At 38.7% G+C, this 15156-nt stretch overlaps 1 protein-coding gene across 1 annotated transcript in view; it reads right to left on the reverse strand.

Annotated features, from left to right (window-relative positions):
• LOC121029631 (protein eyes shut homolog) overlaps positions 1 to 15156 on the reverse strand; it is a 790730-nt gene that overhangs the window by 82870 nt on the left and 692704 nt on the right. Inside the window, exon 14 of the mRNA XM_040473865.1 lies at positions 4798 to 4980. Within this exon, the coding sequence (XP_040329799.1) occupies positions 4798 to 4980 (183 nt within the window). The remainder of the gene's footprint in view (positions 1 to 4797; positions 4981 to 15156) is intronic.

The raw sequence follows: 15156 nt of genomic DNA on the forward strand, positions 1-15156 counted from the left end.
ATAAACGTCTGTACATATTATGCAAAGGATCTTAGCTGGTACATTGTGAAGAAGCATGGTGATTAAGCAAGATCAGTTTGGATCTGAATGTGAGAACAATCCCCGGTAGCAGGCGGGGAATAGAGAGGAAGGAGGATGGGCATGACTGGGCAGGGAGACTGGGAAGAAGGTTATTGCTGTTGCAACAGTCTGTGATAGACTAAGCACAATGAGGAGAAGAAAGAATAAAGAAGGAGAGAATACAGAAAGCAGCAAATGGGAGGTAAAATGGACAGACTTTGGTGTTTGATAGAACAGGGGAGACAAAATGTACAGAAGACAAGGACCTTTCCTGTCTTATTACTAAGTGTATCTCCAGCACCTAGAAGAATGCCTCATCTAGGGTCTCAGCAAATATTTGTCAAAATGAATTAAAGGGAGAAATCCAGATGGTTCCTGGGTTTCTAGCTGAAGCGGATTGTTTACTATGGCAGTTGCCAACCGAAGAGATACAGGAGGGGAAGACAATGTATTCACCTGTTGGCCACTGTGGGGCATGTTGGTGGTTTCCAGAAGAGCCAAACTATAAGACATACATTATAAGGGAGTGGGGGGTATGGAAGGAAGAAGAGCTAATAAGAGAAATGACAAATATGACTGCATAGGAATAGAGTTAGGTTAGGTTAGAATCACAAGTTGAGTGAGGCATTTTCAAGCTGAAATGTTTGACAGGGTAATTTGTCCAGAGAATTCAATGAGAATGAAGTCTGGCAAAATCAGTGCTCAGCTTTGGAGAACTCAGGGAGGAGTATCATCAGTGTTGGGAAATGAAGGTCCTTTGCCTTTTTGTGTGGATGTGTCAGAGATTACAGGTTGGTTTACATTTCCTTTATATAAACTCTGTGGCTCTGTGCATCTTTGAACCCGAGAAAGATAAAGGGAGCATACAAAATGGTGATTTTAGTAGTAACAACCAAAAAGCAGGTCAGAGATTGATGTTACTAAATAAGAAAAATACCTAAATGTGGACATAATACTGTTAAAAACAATGACTTAGATCATAGTCTCTTATACAGAATAGACAATTGCAAATAGTATTAATAGTAATCATAGTAATTGTTTTTTAAGTTTATTTGTTTTTGAGAGAGAGAAAGCAAGCAGGGGAGGGGCAGAGACAGACGGAGAGAGAATTCCAAGCAGGCTCTGTGCTGTCAGTGTAGAGCCTTACACGGGGCTCAATCTCATGAACTGTGATATCATGGCTTGAGCAAAACCAAGAGCCGGATGCTTAAATGACTGAGCCACCCAAGCATCCAATAATTATGTTTTAAAGTAATGTGTCTTGGGGCGCCTGGGTGGCGCAGTCGGTTAAGCGTCAGACTTCAACCAGGTCACGATCTCACGGTCCGTGAGTTCGAGCCCCGCGTCGGGCTCTGGGCGGATGGCTCAGAGCCTGGAGCCTGTTTCTGATTCTCTGTCTCCCTCTCTCTCTGCCCCTCGCCTGTTCATGCTCTGTCTCTCTCTGTCCCAAAAATAAATAAACGTTGAAAAAAAAAATTTAAAGTAATGTGTCTTTCTTTAATTAATAACTTCATGCAACATAATGATGAATCATCCCAACATATGACATAATGAGCAATAATTACTTATCTTAGTCACTCTCCATATATGGTCTAATTTAGCTGGTCCCTACAGGTTTTGAGTAGTTGCTCTCAAATATTAGTTACATAAAAAGCACTTAATGTGCTTGATAAAATTCTATCTTTTGATTCAAGAGGGTTTGAGAATTAGTATTTTAACAAACACCCTCATGTGATTCTGACACAGGCGTGAAGAGGTCCTACTTTAGAGAAACATGGCCTTAAAAAAAGCTCTTTAGTGCTACTTTCATTTTTTAAGCTGGTGTTCTGGCTCCCTCACGTGGTCCAGTGCGGAAGTGCATATTTCAGAATCCTCATTTTCACTCCTTAGAAGATAGAGCTCCACAATATATCTACCTATTATCTAGCCTTTATTTAGCCTTTCTATAAAGCTAAAAATGCAAGCACAGAGTGAACATTCAGGTCCTTACATGTAAAGTAGATGACTAGAGAAGACCAAACAAATGTCATATGAAAGCTTCCACAATTTACAAATGTTGTGGCCAAAACATTGCTTTGTCTGGTTTTTTTTTTTTGTTTGTTTGTTTTTGTTTTTGTTTTTTTTTTTTTGAGAATTTCAAAGGAATCTCTGTAGAAGAGTACTGAAGAGTTACTTGGTGGGAGCATTTTCATGGACCCAGTGTTAATTCTTTACTTGGTTCTCCCTCTGCATCTTTCAGGATTTAGAAGATTTGTTTTTAAAATGAGACAGACCCAGGGTCTTCCCTGTTCATTTGAATTTTTCATCTGCCAGTATTTTTTTGGGGGGGAGGGAGGTGAGGAGGTGCCAATTAAGAGGATATAATTGATAAACATGTGAGGAAGGATGTATGGAGTAAAGAGGGGTAAAAACTCCTTCTTATTTCCCTTTCTTCCTCCCTGCCTTCTAGCAGTCATTCAACAGATATTTATTAAAACCACCTGAGAGGCTTTATGGGTGGTGTAGTGATAACGGGACACCATTTTTATGAACGAGAAGAGAAATTTAGTAAACCAAAGTTTGTAATAAAGGGTCTGTGCTCTAAATGTAGGGCAGGCTATCAATGCTCAGAGGCAGGGGAGATGGATGGAAGGGGTGGGAGAAGGGTAGCCATTGGGGAAATCCTAATGCAGAAGATGGCATCTGAACTGGAAACCCCCAAGAATGGTTACTTTTTAAAGCCTCTGTGCAACTGTATTGTTGTCTTACATATCATACAATTATCTGTTTTTATGGTGGGTCTTCTATTCATTTATTCAATACTGCTCGTGTGTTAGCCAGTGTGCTAAGTGCGGGTATATAAAGTTGAGGACTGTCTTGTCTCTGTCCACATATAGCTCCCATTCTAGTAGTGGAGACTGACAAAAATAAACTGCATAAAAATAGATTAAAGAATTATAAATTAAGGCATAGACTTTGAAGAAAATACACAAGAAGCTGGGGTACAGGATAACTTGGATGCCGTGTGATAATATCTGTTCTGAAGGTGGCTGGGGAAGGCCTCCCTGAGAAAATGGAAGCTGTCATGTTTACTGAGTCCAATTCTATTTTAAAAACTTTTCTTGTATCAACTATGTTAAGCCTCACAACTCCATTGGAGAGTGTGCCATTACTAAACCCATTTGAAAAGTGAAGAAACTGAGGCACAGAGACATTAAGGAGGAACTTGACACATAATTTGTCAGTGGTGGAGACTGGATCCAAGTCTACACATCCAGGCCCCACAGGCTGCTCAGAGCCATCTCCTGTCAAGGCAGAGGAAAGAGCCTGCACAACACCTCTGAGACAGGCAAGCACTTGGTGGTTCAGGTTCTGGGAGAAGATCTGCAGGAGACGAGCGAAGAGACAGAGAGAGCTTGAGGTTGGAGACAGAGACAGGGGTCTGGTCCTACCCTCTGAGAACAGGGTAAGGAGGTCTAGACTGCATTTTAAGTACAGTGGAAAGTCACAGGTGGGTTTTAACCAAGGTTTTTAAAAAAGTAACTCTTGGTGCAACTTGGAGAATGGACTACAGGCAGGAGACGTGGTGGGGGGACGAGTTCGGAGGAGGTCATACAGTTTGGCAGTAGAGGTGGAGAAGAGATTCAAACAGACTTTGGAGGTGGAATGAACGGTGCTTCACATGATAGAGAGCCCCCGCTGCATCCTTCCCGAAGTGGCTGGAGGCGGACACACCACCCTTCACTTGGAGTGTGGGCTCTTTTCAGCCCTGTGCTAACACAGAGCCCGATTTTCAGCATTAGAGACAGTCACTGAATGAATTGAAAACAACAGAATATGGGAGCACTTAAGTAGCTCAGTTGGTTGAGCATCCGACTTCGGCTCAGGTCATGATCTCAAGGGTTTGTGGGTTTGAGCCGCATGTTGGGCTCTCTGCTGTCAGTGTGGAGCCCACTTCAGATTCTCTGTCCCCCTCTCTCTGCCCCTTCCCGGTTCTCTCTCTCAAAAATAAACATTAGAAAAAAAAAAGAGAACAGAATATGTTATTTACCCTAGCAAAATAGAAAAAAATGGTTCAGAGAGAGGTCTTTTTCTGGTGTAGTATGTTGATTTCACAGATGAGAATACTGAACTCGAAGGTAGGTGCTTAATTGCTTAACTAGTTAGCTGCTGACTTGGGAGTAAAATATATGCGCTTTTCCTTGATCCCACACATGCATAACTTATTTCTATTTGTTTCTACTTGAGACAGACAAATTTAACTTACAAGTTGATTTCCCACCAATTCTAGGGCAATGGAGTACTTTATTACAGGCCGAGCACTTTGTTAATTACTTACTTCTTTAATTTGGAACGGTTTCCTTTGAAGGCAACCATTCCCATTTTACAACACATGGTGAAATGATGTTCTTGCTGGGCAATGCCCTTCTCTCCTTATGTATGGAAAAGGAAGACACAGGAAAGGACAAATCAATAAGCTCACCTTTCACGTGACTTACTCACCATCTCTACCCTCATGTTTGCCTGTAGGAATTCTTGCCCTTGATTATACGAAGTAGCCCTGGTGTGAACAGGGCTTCAGAAAGGGTCAGGGAACTTTGGAACACTGGACTACAAGGAACCTGCTCGAGGCAGAAAACATGAGGAGGCTGCATTTAGGCAAATGTCTCCTTTATCCACAGCCAATTAGGGTATCCATGAAGAATTTCGTATTCCGAAAGGAGCTAAGCAAGTCCTAGAGGGTTCAATTAATCTTACCATGGCCCTTCTGTCCAGTGAAAAATATTAAGTTATTTTGCAGTGCTGAGTGATTATTTGCCAGCTGAAACTTCAAGTGGAATTCATAATCGAAGCCGATGTCCGGGATCCGTGAATAAGCCAGGAATGAAGTGTATCCAAAGGCATCTGTGCCACTGAACCTGGGCTGAGTAATATTAACAGCTGTGGAAAAACCCAAACCAAATAGTTAAAATAAACCTGCACATGTACTTGTAAAAGGAGGGCAATGTTTTGCTGATGCATCTGGCCGGATAGGCTGTTTACTATCACATTAATGAGACTTAAGTGCCCTTCAGCATTGAGCAACTAAGTGACTCAATGGGGAATTTCAAAACCAGAACAAAGAAAGTGCAGTGTTTGAGATCCTGTATATAACCCTTTCCCTTGCATTGCCTTCCTACATAATGAAGAATTTACTTAAAAAGCAAAGCCCTACATTGTAGGGTAATTTTAGAAATAAGAAAGATCAGCAGCAGCCAAAGTATTTGCCAAGGTGCTTTGTAAATATGATTTGGCATTCAAACACTGGCTATGACTTAAACAGGAATTCACAGCTTGACACAAACTGTGCTGTTCTAATCCTGCACTTCTGGAAGAGACAATGCCATACGTCGGGGTGGGAAAGGCAAGACATGGGCAGGAAACAGATCAGTTTCCATCACCATGTTGTTAATGACCAAAACTTTTCTTTAAGCAGAAATCTTTGTTTAAAAAAATATGTTTATTCTTACTCTGTTAAGATGCTTGTTACAAAATGGAAGCATAGACTTCAATAGGACTGAAACTGTAGGGAGATTTAGTAGAAACAGGAAATGGTTAAAAACGAAGTTCAAGAGCCACCGTGGACAAAACAGAATTTAATTGAGAGGTACTGCTAACCAGCTAGGCTCTTTTCGTCCTGCTTCTAATCTTCTTGTCTCCAACTTTGCTCTTTATTGCTGTTTTGTTTGTAAATAGTCCCAACTGGGTTTTATTTCCCCTCTCCGAGAGGACTCTAGGAAACAGGAAGGGGCTTTTGATCCCGATCCCTGTCTGTTAGGGATAGTATTCCTGGATTAAAAGATGTTCCTAGGATTTATTTTTATTAGTTTGAGACAGCTTGATAGAGGGAAGAACTCCTTATTTTGATTACCTTATATTGCTCCTTTCTCAAGAGATATTGGCTCTCCCAGGAAGTTGTAAAACTAGAAGTTTTATAAGCCTTAAGAAATATCCTCACTCTGGTGATGCTTAAAACAAAAGAGCTTGTTATGTCTGGTTATAATTGTTTAAACAGCAAATAACTGTACCATCCTGAGGAAAGTGATCCTACTTATTGGAGGCTTTTATTTCTGTTTGTTTCATGTAACCATTCAAGTAGGGTAATGTGTGGAATCAGCCGAATAAGATTTTGCTAAAATCTTATCTGTTTATTCCTTGGGATGCATGGTCTCTGATGTTATTTTTCTTCAAAAGTCACCAGAATCTGAAGCAAGAATTTGAGACATGGCACATCTTATCTTTATTTTTTAGCTAATGGATGAAGTAATATATAGTTTGTATTCCAGAGACATTAAAGCTGTTCCTATCCGGGATTTCCCTTGGGGTAGTATCGTACGTATAGTAGTTGAAGGAAATGAAATGTACTGGCATTGAAACAAGATAAAAAACTAACAGAGTTTTGATGTTGCCATTAAAAACAATAGAATTCAACTACACTTAATACTAAAATAGAGGAATTTTGTTTTTTTTTAGGAAGGACTTTAAAAAAAACATTTCTTCTTGTTAACAATTTACAACTAGGTCTACTTAAAGTTTTAGTACATTTAGGTTAGATCAAGAGATGTACATCTCAGATGCACCTGTCAGATGCTGTGCTAGATGCTGGTAACACAAAGATAATAAAGCACGATCTCAAATCCCAGGGAACTAGTGTGTGGTCAATTAATTTATCCAAATGAACTGGATGGAAAGTGGAGTTGAAAGGTGATAAGAAGCAATTCACCTGGCATATAAAAAGGAAAGGTCATTTCAGGTCAAAAGAACAGCATGTTTCCAGGTGGGGAGGCCCAAACAGCATGTCATAGAGTATACAATTTTAGAATGAAGTATAAAAAGGAAAAGTAGAAGCGAATGTAATGAGATAGACAGGGGTCAAATTATGAAGGGCTTGATATTTTCTCTACAATCTTTAAGTGGTTGGGCTATGGTCAGAGTTGCCTTTTAGAAATGTCATCTAGTGATGCAATGTGAAGTTTCGATTAGATGGAGAGAGCTGGAGGACCAAACTTGGTTAAGAATGAAATTAGGGGCACACCTGGGTGGCTCAGTCAGTTAAATGCCTGACTTCGGCTCAGGTCATTGTGGGTTCACACCCTGCATCAGGCTCTGTGCTGACAGCTCAGAGCCTGGACCCTGCTTTGGATTCTGTGTCTCCCTCTCTCTTTCTCTCTCCCCACTCCTCCTCCCCTGCTTATGCTCTGTCTCTCTCTTTCAAAAATAAATAAATGTTAAAAAAATTAAAAAAAAAGAATGAAATTAGGACTTTGATGACACCAAGAAATATAACAACGAGTTAAGCTTACACTGAGTTGTAGATGTGAGGAAATTTACAGGTCATTCAAAAAATAAGGGAATGTGTGATATTTATATGAACAGTGAATAGAAATGTGACACAATTTCATACAACTGAAAAGAAATGTGACACAATTTCAAATACTGAAAAGAAGTATAATGTATACTGAAGACTGAGGATAACCATGCCCACAGGAATGGATGTGTCACCTCCCTGGGCATTTCTTAGTCTAAGGCTACACTGTCAAATAATGTAGCAACTCACCACATGTGGTTGTTGTGCATCTGAGCTGTGGCTCAGCTGACTGAGATGGGCTTAGTATGGAGAAAAGAATGTGAAATATCTTATTAATAACATTTTATATGCATTAGATATTGGGTTAAATAAAATATATTATTAAAATGAATTTCACCTCTTTTTACTTTTAAAAATGTGGCTACTAAAAAACAAAATTATAGAGGCAGCATTCAACTGAATAGCACTGCAGAGAGAACCACATATCTCTAGGCAGGTAGGATGTTGCTCTAAACCCTTAGTTGTGATTTACTTCAAGGCGCTTTGTCTTGTGGCAACTCTGAGCCTGTGAAAAGATAGGGCTTCTAAGGGAAAGAATAGGAATCAGGAGAAGGGGCCAAGGAATGTCTAGCCCACTTGTCAAGAGTCCCCTGTGTCCTCATGCACACTGTCTCCATTACACTTGATCAGGCAGGAGAACACCGAGGGACCCAGATTAGAAAAAGAGGGCATTCAACTTTACAAATGATTCTTTTCAGTTCTTGAAAGTAAACCCTTTATGATCTTCAATCAGGCAACATTTGGTTAATTTGATTACTCTATTACACAAATTCCCAGATCAGACTTCTAGAAGTGTCAGTCGTCATCAAATCAGTAGATTGAACAGATTGTAATGAGAATATCTTAGGGCTATTAAATGAATTTTTTTCTTTTGTAATCCCTAGTTGCCTCATGGTCTCCATATGTGAACTTTTGCATTTTTTTCTTCAGTTCTTTTAAAGTTACAGCAATAGATTGGGACCCTGAGGAAGGAAGGGGGATGCTGGGATTTGAGCTAAATATTAATTATTTAGTGTGTGGAAGAAGGGAGCAAAATCAGTAACAGCAGATTGGGATGTTTCAGGCAGTCGAAAAGTCTTATGTATCTCAACATCACCTAGGGTCGTTAAAAATTCTACAAACCTTCAATGATGGGGGAATGTCATAATCTTTTTTATAATATAGCACTTGGTTTTAGGCTCAATTTAGAATCTTTGCACAACATATTACATTATGCTTACAGAATACATTTTAGCAAAAATTACCATAATAGAAAGGTACAAACTTCTGTCTTCTAGAAAATTTGCCACGGCAAAATTTTCTCATTCCCGATCAGGACAGAGAAATGATGCATTGTTGTTTTGAATGCAACTGTATTTTTCTCTCTTTTTAGAATGTTTATTTTTGAGAGAGAGCGAGCACGAGTCGGGGAGGGGCAGAGAGAGAGGTGGACAGAGGATCCCAAGTTGGCTCCACCCTGACAGCAGAGAACCTGATGTGGGGCTCAAACTCACAAACCGTGAGATCATGACCTGAGCCTAAGTCAGACGCTCAATGGACTGAGCCACCCAGGTGCCCCTGTATTTTGTTCTTTAAAAAATATTTTGTAGTTAGTTCTTTATCTGGATTATCGATGTTTTATGCATAGAAGTGACCAAGAAGAGCTACTGGAAGGTGGGTAGAAGACACATATGGAGCTCAGATTGCAGAACACCTTTCAACTCTGCAATCAGCGATGCCTCCTGAAGCCCACTGGCTGGCAGTGACACATGAGGTACTAATATCACCTCACATTTTGAGGAGAGGCCACTGGAGACAGCCGGCTCAGACTCGATTTTGGATTTCCTCACTTTCTATGTAAATTTGAGCAAGTTAACTTCTCTGTTTTAGTTTCTTTGTCTCTAAAATGAGGATAGCTAAGAGTATCCAAATTTTGTGTGAAGAATGAGAAAAGCATGTGGCTTTAGGAAACACATCTGAGCTAACCACAAATCTGCAGTGGGCAAGCCTCTAGTGCATTCTCTGCCGTCCTTTTGACATTTTCCCAATTGAGTCACTAAGGCAACTAATTTACACCTCCTGTTTCCCCCTCTAACATCTAACATTCAACGTCTCTCAATTAACGATCTTGCTTCTTATTGAGAAAAATAAACTCAGAACAGAGAACTACCCCATCTTTCCACCATCAAACCTTCCCCGTCTCAAATCTTTCATTTTAATCCATGTGTTCTGCCTTCTCTCTGGTTACAAAGCTGCCTGCCTGGATATTGGATCCACCCCTCATTTACTCAAGGACGTTGTTTCAGCAATTCTTTCCCATTTCCCAGGAGACACCAAACTCTTCTTCTCTATTGAACTAAACATGCTAAAATATCTCCATCTGAAAAAACTGCTTTTCTCAACTCCACATTCCTCAGAAAAACAACTACTCCTTGTTTTTCTGCTCATCATTCTAGTAAGACTCTTCTAAAGAGTATCTGTGTTGAGTTTTTCTTCTCTGCTCTTTCTTTTCTTCCTTCCTTTTCTTCCTTCCTTCCTTCCTTCCTTCCTTTCTTTCTCCCCCCCCCCCCCCCCCCCCCCCCCCCCCGTTTCTTTCCCATTCACTCTTGATTTTATTGCAGTCAGGTTAGCATCTCTCTTTCCTTTGAAATTTCTTATGTGAAGGTCACCAGTGACCACCAACTTTTTACATTCAGCGCCAATTCTCTGTTTCCTTCTTATTCAATGTCTCAGGAGCAGCTGACATAGTTGATTATTTCTTTCTCTTGAAATGCTTTCATCTTTCCTCCCAACCAAATCTCTTCCCCAGTCTTCTCTTTGTTCAGAACAAAAACTTATCATAATCTAAATTGTTTCTGTCTCTGCCACCCCAACCAGTTGACTGGAAAATCCAGCTTATTTTCAAAATATATCTTCACTACTTCTCATCACCTCCATCAATACCACAAAGTCCACTGCACTATACACTCTAGCCTGGACTACTATTTGCTTCTTTTTTTAAAAATTTTTTTTATTAAAAAAATTTTTTTTAACGTTTATTTATTTTTGAGACAGAGAGAGACAGAGCATGAACGGGGGAGGGGCAGAGAGAGAGGGAGACACAGAATCAGAAGCAGGCTCCAGGCTCTGAGCCATCAGCCCAGAGCCCAACGCAGGGCTCGAACCCACGGACTGCAAGATCGTGACCTGAGCTGAAGTCGGACGCTTAACCGACTGAGCCAACCAGGCACCCCTACTATGTGCTTCTTAACTGGTCTCCTTTGCCACCTTTGTCCCAGGCAGTCTTGTTTTCATATTGAAGCTAGTGTGAACTTTTAAATATTAATTGCACATTTAAAAGTCCTCTAGTGTTTTCACTTGAATTTTGAAATTTAAAAAACCCCAACTCTTTAGCATACCCTCAAATCCCCACTCTCCGAATTTATTTTATGCCCATTTCTTCTTGCTCATTCTGCTCCAACCTTGCTAACCTCTTTGTGTTTCTTAAGCAAACCAAACACGCTTCCAGCTCAGGCCTTCTGCTCCACTAGTTTCTAATGCCTGGAACATATTCTCCCCCCCAAAGATGCATGGCTTGCTCCCTCACTTCCTTCAAGACTCTATAATTATCTCCTTTTCACAGGGGTCTTCTTTGACCACCCTATTAAACTATTAATTCCTCCTACCCCTATCACTCTCTAGTTCTTTATCCTGCTCTGCTTATTACAGCCTAATTACATAATATGCTATTTGTTCATCTTTTACTGTTTCTCTCCCCAGTTAGATTTTAGGGCTCATCAAGGCAGAGAGCTTGCCTGCCCTTTGCCAACTCCAGGGTGTACAACAGTGCGGGGCTCAAGCGGGGATGGGATGCATCTTTTTAAAAAAAAATTTTTTTAATGTTTATTTATTTTTGAGACAGAGACAGACAGAGCATGAGCAGGGGAGGGGCAGAGAGAGAGGGAGGCACAGAATCTGAAGCAGGCTTCAGGCCCTGAGCCGTCAGCACAGAGCCCGACACGGGGCTCAAACTCACGGACTGTGAGGTCATTGACCTGAGCTGAAGTTGGACGGTTAACGGACTGAGCCACCCAGGCGCCCCCAGGGATGCATCTTTATCAAATGGTTGGGTGGGTACATACAAAGGGCTTACCATGGTGTTGAAAAAACAGTGACACTGATAATGCTATTTTTCTGCTGTTAATGTTTATTTAATATCTTATGTTTATGTTCTTATGTCATTAAAGAAGGAATTGGATCTGCTGGAATAGAAACAGAATTTCTGTACCATCACCAATGCTAACCATTGCTTGTTTGAATTTTTTTTCATTTTCTAGTGATTTGCCTCTAAAGAATAAGAATATTTCTGGATTTTTACAAAGATATTAGCATCTTAATTCTTCAAGTGTGGGCAAAAATTCAAATAATATATTCCATACTGATACTGAAAATCAAGGAAGAGACCCCCAACTTCACAAATCAGTTGTTTTTCATAACTGAGTTGAGTAAATATAACTACAGTATCATAATTTTTTTTCTTTTAGGGGCACCTGGATGGCTCAGTTGGTTAAGTGTCTGACTTCAGCTCAGGTCATGATCTCATACTCCGTGAGTTCGAGCCCCACGTCAGGCTCCATGCTGACAGCTCAGAGCCTGGAGCCTGCTTCAGATTCTATGTCTCCCCCTCTCTCTGCCCCTCCCATGCTCATGCCCTGTCTCTCTCTGTCTCTCAATAATAAATAAACGTTAAAAATTTTTTTCTCTTAAAATTGCTTTATGTTTAATATTTGATAATAATGTCTTTTTGAACTTATAAGATAAAAATACTAATTATGTTTCTTGGGGAAATTGATAGTTTTTGACAGAAATTTTTGACTTTTACATAACACTTGATCTTAGCCGAAAGGCCAAGAAGTGATGACTTTTACATAAAAAATATCTATATGATTCCATCACAATCTTGTTTAAAATTTAACAAAATGGACTTGAGAAAAGTTCCTTAAGTTTATTAAAGAATTCTTAAAAAGGTACAGTGTTTTCAGGATAAACTGTCCTGTCTAAATCTATTTTTCTGAAATAAAGCTCATTGTTTTAGTTTTATACAAATAACAAAAGACAAAAAGAAAACTAAATAAAGCAGTGGTTGATTTTTACTTGGCTTCTGTTTTCTTTATGGGCTGTTGTAGATAACCTTTAGCAGACTGGACACCAGGGAGCGCTGACTAGTGAAAATGCAATTCAGTTCTTCCTCCTCTATTATGTATTTTAATGAAGCAAGCAGATGGTAGATGGATTTTCCCCTGGAAACTGCTGACTTGAAAGACTTCAGTATGCCAATTTTGCAAGCATGGTGTTTAGCAGCATTGACTACTTCGAAATATACATTTAACATTGCCAGGAAAAAATTCATATACCCTTAGGCAGATGGATACAGTTGCAAAAATACAAGACTACTGCTTGCAACTCCAGCTTTTTTTGTAGATTTGGGTGTAAACATTTTTCTTCTCTCTTTGTTCTAACCTCTTAGTAAGACAGCAATAGATTTAGCGCCATATCCTGCATAAATGCAATTAGGTTATAAAATCATATATTTGATCGCCGTGGTTTCTATTTCTGTTGTTGAATAAGCTCCTTGTCAAGTATGCTTCTACACTGCTCAGCATTAACATTTAGAAATAAAAAAGTGGTAATCTACAAATGTGATTTTCATTTAAAGGGAAGAGAAAAGTAAGTCTCTTCTGAGGTGTTATTAACAGCATAGGTGATGGTGACTTGTATAGAAAACATACACTTAGCTATTCTTTCTGAACTCAAGATGACACTCAATACCTGAATAAAGTCAAGCTCTTTATTCAAATGGATACAGTATTCAGTCCACCCTCAGGTAAAACATGAAATAAATATCATTGGTTGAGTGCCAATTCCTGCTTATACTAAATCATTCAAACATTCTGTGTAGATACAGAATTCCACCATTCTCACTTCTCCATCTAATTGTCAGAGAAAAGTTAAGAACAAACAGAATTTTACATAAATGTAGGAAAACTGATGAAAATGTGGAGCATCATTATGTCCACCAGCAAAAGAAATGGTAAATGATCAGAATCCAAAGCAGCACATTCTTTTTCGATGCATAATTCTTAGAAATTAGTGCCATCTTCTGGCTTCTCAAAGTACTGCTTTCAACACAAACCAGATAAGGGTAGCAATTTTACAGTACCATGAAATGTCAAAAAAGAAGAAAAATCTCCAAAAGATATAGGTCACATTGTAGATCTGCATTACAGTTTGTGGCATAAACATTGACAATGGTGTCAGGTATCATGTATCTATCATTCACATTACATAAACAATGCAGATTTGTACTGGATTAAAATATGCTTTGTAGTTTATTCTAATAAAGTAAAATTCCCAGATATCACACACATGGAATGTTTAAGAACTGATATGCTTGGAACACTTTTCTCATTCCTAATTCATGTGTGTCTTCATGTTAACGGATTTTTAGTTAAGAAATTAAGAAACATCGAGGTTGGAGCGGGTCATCATTCAAGTTCAGTGAAAAATTTTAAATACCTTTTAATCTATTATTTTTAAAGTCATGGATATATAAACACATTTTTATACACTCCAAAGTAATAAAAATAATAGCAATGATACTATCTACTATGTTCTAGTTGCTAGGTGCCCTCTCTGAATTATTTTATTTCTCATAGTGCCCCAATGAGATTTCTTACTCTTACATTCCATCTTACAGATGAAGAAACTGAGGCTCAGAGAGGTGAAGTCACACAGCTAAAAAATGGCAGCCAGGATTTGAATACCAACACATTTGACTGCAAATCAAATGCATATTTGCATTCAAATGTGTTGGTAATGATCTTTCTAATGATGGCTGTGTTTTTTTTAATGATGGCTGGGATATTCATGACATTGGTTGATTAAAAGCTATTGGTAGATATTTATATTACTGACGTTTGTTCCCAAGTGGACTTCATACAAATTTATCTTATTTCCTTCCCCAAGTCTTGGGCCATGAACTCATGAAAATTGATAGTAATCTTATATTCTCTCTTCCATATTTAATAGAAATGTGAATACATTTAATTGCCTTGCAGAGCCAACCATTTAACTGGTACTCAAAATATATAAGTGAATTTATCAATAGATAAGTTTTGTTAAGAGCTTAATTATTTATCATATGTAGAAAATATAAGTGAAAAACAGTGGTTAAAAAGATCAGTGTGTTTCTAAAGGTTTCTAAATGTTTGAATGCACACACACATACACACACATGTATTCCAGATAATTAACTAAAATTTTCATTTTGTTTTGATCTTTTGTAGAAACAGTTTAGGAGAAGCAAAATATAACAGGGATTAATTTATTAAAATGATAAGGCTGATGTACTCTGTGAGAAAGAGAAAAGAAAGGAATTTGTGCTAGAGATACTAGCAGGAAACTATTTTTAAGACATCTGTGATTTAGCTGTTAAAGTGCTGGAAAAAAGCAGCAGCATACTGAAAAATACTAACTTATTTCTGGAGACCACAATACATGACGTTTCAAATGCATATAATAATAGGAAGATTTTATGCCAACAAATATGGCATGAAAGATTATTCTAAGTCATATTACTAATAAAACAAAGAAAACTCATTGGCCATAATTTGTGAGGTTTAAACTTTGTATACGAGTATTATTATTTTTAAATGGAAACATTTTGTTAAATATATAAGCCTCAAGACTTC

Source organism: Herpailurus yagouaroundi, unplaced genomic scaffold (genome assembly GCF_014898765.1).
Source record: "Herpailurus yagouaroundi ecotype Mexico unplaced genomic scaffold, PumYag 139, whole genome shotgun sequence".
Lineage (NCBI taxonomy): Eukaryota > Metazoa > Chordata > Mammalia > Carnivora > Felidae > Herpailurus > Herpailurus yagouaroundi.